General features: G+C 31.0%; 1 protein-coding gene across 1 annotated transcript in view; it reads right to left on the bottom strand.

The window, feature by feature from the left end:
• Positions 1–2057: 2057 nt before the first annotated feature.
• The window catches only part of LOC119675496 (dual specificity protein kinase splA-like), an 11834-nt gene continuing 5151 nt past the window's right edge, over positions 2058–8740 (bottom strand). The window contains exons 3-4 of the mRNA XM_038086703.1: positions 2701–3329; positions 2058–2638 (exon numbers count right to left, since the gene is read on the bottom strand). Coding sequence (XP_037942631.1) covers positions 2058–2638; positions 2701–3329 — 1210 coding nt within the window. The remainder of the gene's footprint in view (positions 2639–2700; positions 3330–8740) is intronic.

Raw genomic sequence — 8740 nt, 5'->3', positions numbered from 1 at the left:
CATTTCTATTATATTTCGTCTTTCCCCTTTGTGTGCGGAGAAGTTGATCCCACATTTATACGTTGTTCTGTTGGCTAAACAGAAAAATGAACAAAATAATGTGCAGGTGCTCACGTTTGTAATATGAGAAATAGAGATTTATATAGTGGAAATTGCATGAAAGTAATTTTATGTTCTATTCGAATATCAACTGCATGCATTCGAATCCAACATGTTGATTTGCCGAAGCACTTAGTTGTGCGTTCAAATCTGCAGCACACATTTAAGTACAGTTCCTTAAATTTCGTCTCTCCCCTTTTAGCTGTAGCACAGCGAATATCAACCGCTTGATGTGCGGAAAAGTTGGCCGCACATTCATACTTTGCAAGTGTGTTCGATTTTGTTCGGTCACTGCATAAACATGTATGTATGTTATAAGAAGTATGTAAAAAGGTATATTTATTCCATATCATATTAATATTACTTATTAATATGATATTACTGATTACTGATATAGTATTACTGATATCATATTAAACTTATATATAAATTATTTATTTAATTTGTTTAATATGTTATTTTGTTAATGAATTGTTAAAATTATATATTGTAAATATATTGTTGCCTAAAAACATCTCATATATTTCAATTTATCATTTTTAATTTAAGTGTTATATGTAAAAACAAACTTCGTTACTTTTGTATATTTGTAACTACCCGTTACTTTTCGAGTATGTATTCGTTACTCAGTATTCGTTACTGCGTTTTCGTTACTGTTCTTTCGTTGCTGCGCTTTCGTTACTGTGCTTTCGTTACAGAAGTTTAAATGCTTTTTTTCGGCAATAAAAGGAATTTTTAAAGGCATATATATTAATTATAATAAATTATAGATATATTAAATTAGAATTATTACTTTATTGAATTGTTTGATCCGCATATTTTGCATTTAGTTTTCACCTCCTATTGATTTCAAATGAATCCAAATTTCACTTTTTTTATATTAATGTTTTTAAACATTTTTAATGAATTTGATAGCGAAGAAAAATTTAGTTCAAAATAAAGTAGTTATTATTATACCGCGAATACAATTGCTTAAAAGTAATCGTTACCAGGTACTCGAAAGAGTAGTTATAACAAATACTACTCATTGGTAAAATGAGAAAAGTAACAAATACAATAAAAAGTTTGTATTCGTTACTCCGGTATTCCTTGAGTAACGAATACAAAGTTAGGGCACGCCTCGTCCCTGATCTGTTGTGCTAATTCACAATCATAATTCACAATAGTCACAATAGTATAACGGTATTGTATAAAATTTTCCTTTTATGTTAAAACATGAGAAACAGGATTAAGAATAAAACTATGATTTACTATGCAACCATGTTTTTAACGAAGCTAGCTGAACGAACATAATTACAATTAACATTATATTTGCTTGTGTGAACATTTAATTTTAAATATGAAATTGTTAATAATTGACGTATGCTAAATGTAAAATTTAAACAATAAAATATATACTAATGTGTACTCCTAATGATTTATTGCTCATAGTTTCGCATGGAACGCTATTATATGATTGTTGCTTGTATTAACATATATCTGCCCTTATATACATATATCTAAACTGTACTGGAATAGGAGATATTTTTGATATTCGTCAATATTGAACTGTTAAGAAACTTAATTTTATTTGATGGTGGCATTTCTGACATCCGCTCTAGCTTCTCAGAGAACCCAGAAGAAGGGACAAACTTGAGTCCAAAACACTGCCAAAATAGTTTTAAAATTATGAGTAACAAAAAAAATTTAATAACAATCTCTCACATTCTTGTATGAGTGTATTCTTGTTACAGATAGCAAGCAATGAAAACCCAATGATAGTTTTTTCTTACATTGAAATTGTCTCATTTTCACCCAGATACATTCAATATACTCTAAGAAAATTTGATTGAATTCGCTTTTATTATAGAATTAAATACTTACAATTAATAATAAATACAAAATTAATTAAAAAAATTTTAAAATTAGCAACGGTTAGTTTATGAACTACCGCGAATTCTTTCAATAGTTAGTATAGTTTAATCGAATATTTTCAATTCTCTCGTAATTTTTTTTATTTTGTTATCTAAAGTTTTGTCTTCATATTCACATATATAATGATGGCGTGATGTGCATTCCTGACCGTAGTAATAGTAAAAATGCTTTGTTGGATTGTATGACAAACGTAGACAACGCCCTTGGCCTTTAATTTCAATAGTATTATTGAGTACAGTCTCATTAGTCGATTCTTCAACTTTATTCTCATCACTATTGTCAACAGTTATTGATTCTGAGTTTGAAGAACCAGTGCCATTTTCATGTGACATAGCTATAGAGGTAAGATTCATATTTGGATTAACCGGTTTGGCTGAATTAGACCAAATCCATAAAAGACCCGGATTTAGACCACCTAACCAATATTCACGGCCCCGATGATTCGGTTGATTTAATAAATATGCCATAATCTCTTCGTTTTCCGAAACTCTTTCAAATTCCGCCAAATGTGCACCAAGAGCTTTACATGCGGAATTCGCAGTTTTCCAATTTACTTGCAATTGACTGTTGATAAAATAACAATTGTCACTAATACGCGTGAAATTACTCGGGCAGGGATCTTTCACTACAGAAAAATATTGACGAATTAAGTAATAATCAAAAATAAAATAATATATTTATATATACCTTCTTTTTGATTGTTTCCCGCCATAAGATAGTATATCAGTTGTTCAGCGCGACGTATTCGACTTTCAAGATAATCTACACGGTAAACCAGTTTCTCAATTGCACCTAACAGATATAAATCATTTTCCGAAACAGCACGAAAAGTTTGTGGCATGTTGTGTTGTACTGTATTATGCTGCAGGGGAACTGGCCTACCTTGGTGTTGCTGTTGTTGTTGTTGTTGTTGTGGTAGATTTGACATTGACGGTGCAATGGAAAGAGTATTAGTACTTGATCCTATGCCAAATAATTGTTGTAAAAATCCAGGTTGTTGTTGTTGTTGCTGCTGCTGTTGTTGTTGATGATGTAGCATTTGATTTGTCATAGGACGAAACTGTGGGTTTACAACTTTAACAGGGGGTCGTAAATGAGGCTCTAATTCTACAGCTTCCCCTATACGTTTTGTAATGAAAACATTCGGACGTTTATATGCAGACGAATGGTAATTTATTGGTGGCTGATAAGTTGGTGAACCATTGATGGTCATCATTGATGGATTGTTAGAGTGAGGTACTGATGCTGATCCCGATATGTCATAGTCAATACCAATGTAAGGAAGATCCTTAGATATGCGATTGCTTGAACTCTGGCTGGAAGACACAGCAAAAATGTTTAATATTTTTAACATGTGTATTTTGATAATGGAAAAAATATGAATTTTGAAAACACAAAATAACCGAAATTTTATAGGTTTTTCTTAGAAATACGAATAAATTGAGAGTAGAAATTGTAGAAGTGTTTTTGCTCCAACACAATTATCTATCAAATATCTATACAAACGTTTTTTTTTAAAGTTTGTTATATGGAACCGTTTAACATAAATGCAATGTATCGTATATGAATGCTAATCTGTATAAAAGTCGAAATGTAACTTGTTGAATCTTTAATAATTTAAATAATAATATCGTAATTAGTTGTTTTATAAGATGCATTTATAATTTTGAAGGTATAATTCGTGTCGATGATGATATGGTAGTATTCTAATCGAAAAAGGTGCACCTTCAAACAAAAATGAAGGACTTAGACTTAGAAAATTGATTTACGTATAAATGTTACTAAAATAAATTATATGGCGTAGAAATCGCAGTATTAATACAAGACAACCAAATAAAAATAGCAATACTTTATTTTATTAGTATTGGCGTCACTTCAAATGCTAATGCAATTAGAACTATGAGCAGAAAAATATTCAAAGCTTTCGTATTATTCCCAAGACTTAAAACTCAAACAAAATATTATCTGTAACGTTAATTCATGTTTCTAAAACTTGTTGAGTTTGATGGTTAAAAATAAAATAAAAATTGTAGAACAATTTTAGGTGCTTCTGTTAGAGATGCTTTTGTAACATAAATATAAACAGGTGTGGTGAATACCAAATTCTATATTGTATTTATGCCCAAGTCAAGGTTCGTATCTCTCAACACTCAACAATGAAGCACACAAATCTCTATATGAACTACGATATTTAATAGCTTGGATGGTAAGAGAAATAATTGGAGAGTTCATATACCGAGCCTATGTTCCTAATGGATAATGATTAACAAATAAATACTATGTATTGATTCATTATATATTCATATTCATTATCCCTAAGAGAAAATAAGTTTTATTTCAAAAACTTATTACTTTTCTTTTTAAATAAATATTCAAGCTCGCAGACTGATTGATTTTGTTAAGCATCGGTCGGTTCTACGTCACTGAACTTTTCGTTCATGATGACTCAGTTCTGTTAACAACCCGCAATTTAAAAAAAAACATTGATCTTGCTAGAACTATTAAGTCAGTCTTAAATTCAACAATATATATATAAGTATATATATAAATAATATATATATATATATATATATATATATTATATATATATATATATATACTATATACATACCCTTTTAATTATGCTTTGATCATCATGACAAATATTGCAAGTGTAACACACGTTTTAAAATACTAACATTGACTAATACTCTAATATAAACCTAATATATATGATCAAAAAAGAACGAGAATTTAAAAAAAAAAACGCAAAGTTTTAATTTTTAATAATTTTCTTTATTATCGCCTTTAAAGTACTCTCCTTCTGCGGCAATACATGCATGCCAACACTTGATCCAATTTTCCATACAAGTTTTATAGGTCGCCGAAGGTATGGCCTTTAGTTCACGCAGCGAATTCTCTTTTATGACCTCTATGGTCTCAAAATGCATTCCTCGCAATGGCAATTTGAGTCGGGGGAAGAGGAAAACGTCACACGGGGCCATATCTAGAGAGTACGGTGCATGGTTGATGATATTGGTGGAGTTTTTGGCCAAAAACTGCGACACAATCAACGTTGTGTGAGCCGGTGCGTTATCGTGGTGTAAAATCCATGAGTTTTCCTTCCATAAATCTGGCCTCTTTTTGCGAATGACCTCACGCAAACGATGCCTAACGGCCAAATAATACCCCTTATTGACCGTTTGACCGTCCGGAAGGAATTCATATCGAAGAAAACAGTCACCATAACCTTGATTTTGGACCGACTTTGGCGTTCTCTTTTCGGTTTCGGCTCACCTTTGAAGCACCATTCGGTCGATTGTTGTTTAGTGGACATGGCAAATTCATTGACCCATGTCTCATCACCAGTTATGATGCGTTCGATGAATGTGGGGTCACTATCTGCGTTGGAAATCATCTCATTGGCCACATTACAACGACGCTTTTTTTTGAATGAAATTCAGCTTTTTTGCTACCAGCTGAGAAGCGACGCGTTTCAAACCTAAAACATCAGTTAAAATATGTTCGGCCGATCCATATGAGATGCCCAACAATACTGTAATCTCTCTATTTGGTTCACAACGATTTTCAACACGATCAGCTTCGCCGTTTTAATGTTTTCTTCAATAACAGATGTTGTTGGGCGGCCAGGGATCTCATCATGGTCCAAGCTTGTACGACAGTCTTTGAACCTTTTAAACCATTCGTATACTGGTGGTTCGGCACACTTGAATCCATTTGCAATACAAAATTTGATGCACGTACGTTGTTCTAATTTTTGATCCATAATAAAAATCGCTACACGAAAATTTTTCGACTTCTTTGTATAGACGCCAAACAAAAACTAATCGTACGATATGCGTTAAACTTTGACAGAATATGTATAATAGTGTTGCCAGCGTGAAAATAAAAAAAATTTACCGATTGGATAAGCGAGGGAATTCAAAAAATTAAAATTCTCGTTAGTGTTATTTTAATAACACTACAATATATATATAGGTCAGTGACGATTCCTCTAAGGTGCGGAGGTGTGCGGTGAACACCCTAACATAATTTGCAAAATGTCAAATAACATAGGTATATAAATTTATTAAGTATCTTCACATCAAGAATTATTATTATTTATTACATTACATATATACACATTACATATATTACATTATATATATATTTTTAAAGTTTTAACAAAAACAATTAAATATAATTGTCTATGAAAACTCAATCAATTTGCTTCTGTTAGCTGCTATACTTGTTAGTTGTGCTCATATATTTACAGCCGAAATCACAGAACATTTCTATTTTATTTCGTCTCTCCCTTTGTGTGCAAAGAAGTTGGCCGCACATTCATCCGTTGCATATGAACAAAATAATGTGCGTGTGCTCCCGTTCGTAATATCAGAGATAGAGATTTATATAGTGAGAATTGTATGAGAGTAATTTTCTGTTCTATTCGAATATCAACTGCATGCATACGAATCCAACATGATGATTTGCCAAAGTGGTTGCATGAGCGGCTGAAGTTTGCAGCTCATATCACCATACATTTCTATCACATTTCGTCTCTTCCCTTTTAACAGCAGCACCCACGAATTTCTGTTCTTATTGTGCGGGGTACTTGTCCGCACATTTATACGTTGCAAGTGGTTTCGATTTTGTTTGATCACTGCACAAACATGTATGTTTCTAAGTACAAACTCTTTTGTTTGAAAAAATTTGGTTTGATGTTACGAGAATTATGTGAAAAGTTTTGTTTCTTCCATATTGATATAATATTAAACTTATATATAAATTATTAATTTAATTTGTTTAATATGTTATTTTGTTAATGAATTATTAATATAATATTGCAAATATATTGTTGGCTAATATAATACGGTTATTATTTAAAACATCTCATATATTTTAATTTAAGTGGTACATGTAAAAACAACATTAAAGAAGGACCGCACACCCTTCCAGATAGAGCACGCGTCGTCACTGATATAGGTATAATTTCCTAATTTCATTTAATTTAACGCATAACTCAATAAGTCGTGTGGCTAACTAAGAAAAACAAATTTTTTCTGCAAAAATCGATTTTACTTATCAATATGATCTCCTTCAAGGGGAATACAATCATTCCAACGCTTCTCTAATTTCTCGATGCCGTGCTTATAGAAGAATTTGTCTTTTACATCTAAATAGGCTTCAATTACAGCAATTACTTCTTCATTTGAGATGAATTTCTTACCGGCGAACTTTTTTTTGAGATCAGCGAGTAGCCTGTAGTCGCTGGGGGTCAGATCTGGACTATACGGTTGATGAGGAAGCAATTCGAAGTGTGATTCGTCTAATTTTGTCATCTTTTTTATTGACTTGTGACATGGTAACATACATTGTCTTGGTGATGCCGTGTGTCAGTCACACGACTTATTGAGTGATGTGTTAACTAAGATAAAAAGCACGAAAGCTCTTCGTATGGTTAATCAAATTTCATTAGCGAACTGAATCACATAAACTGCTTTAACGATGGCAATGAATACATATATACTAGTCTTCTTTTGCAAATCTAATGATAAAAGTACATCAATTTATGTTATGTACAATTCTATACCATTATCCCATAGGTATATATTAAATATATTTCTGACGAGCCCAAAGTTAGTTTATGCCTTTTCTACCCTTAACTATATTATCAATATAACAAATATATACTATAATATATTGTAATGTGAATAACACACTTGCAAAGATGTTTGTATTTTGGTCATATTTATATACGAGTATATTTTATAAATGTTAACATATATGTATGTAAATTCTTTATTAGTTGTACATCCTGAACTAATCAGGAACAGTCAGGTCTGCCTGTTCGAATGCTCATAATTTATTCATTATAATTATTTATTAAAACAAGTATTATTGCCTTTTTAAAAATCTGGACAGATAAAATTTGGATGGCAATAAAATCGTATCACTAATTCTATATTGCTCCGCATGATATTTATAGTACGTAGTCTCTATATAAAAGAAATAAATACCCTTTATAACATTATTATAAATGGGTAATATTTAGATTGATCACCATACAAAACATTTGTTAAAACCCAGTTTTTTTCTAAACTGCTGAATCGATCTGCGTTATTTATTCTACTACGTAATCTAATGTTAAATGTATTTGAAACATTTAAGCATTTGATTCCAAGCATTCACATCAATCTTATTATATATCTAGATTATAAAAATACTCAGTCCATATCTCAAAGCATACTTTTGTCTTTTTAAATTTAAACATTAGAACAATATCACTAATATAGAATTATATTCTATTACATGTAAATTAAATCATTTTTTTTCTTGAAATTAGTATTAAAATTTGAATATCACGTTTGGTCTATAACCTGTCCGACAATCATGATATTTACCTTAGGGTATAGTCCTCCAAAAATTGCGACCATATCAAGCTTGATGAGTCTTCACATACTTCAAGCATCTGCTGTGGTGATTTATTTGTAAAACTTATTGACTCATTTTTGCTTTTGCTTTTGCTTTTGCTTTCGTTACATAATGTGAAATCGGTGAAGTTCAAAATTATAACCACACAACAACAAAACCAAAAATTGAATTTAGATACACGAGAGTTAGATTGAATTAATTTGAATGAACATAGTCGTTTTGAATTGCTTTCGAGTTTGTTTAATTGCTTCATTTTTATTTTTTTCACTTATTTAGGAAAAATATGATTCATTTGTTAATTTGCTTTTAAATA

The sequence above is a fragment of the Teleopsis dalmanni genome, chromosome 2 (genome assembly GCF_002237135.1).
Source record: "Teleopsis dalmanni isolate 2A chromosome 2, ASM223713v2, whole genome shotgun sequence".
NCBI lineage: Eukaryota > Metazoa > Arthropoda > Insecta > Diptera > Diopsidae > Teleopsis > Teleopsis dalmanni.
The sequence above is the reverse complement of the archived record's forward strand: the minus strand, read 5'-3'. Positions and strand labels throughout refer to the sequence as shown.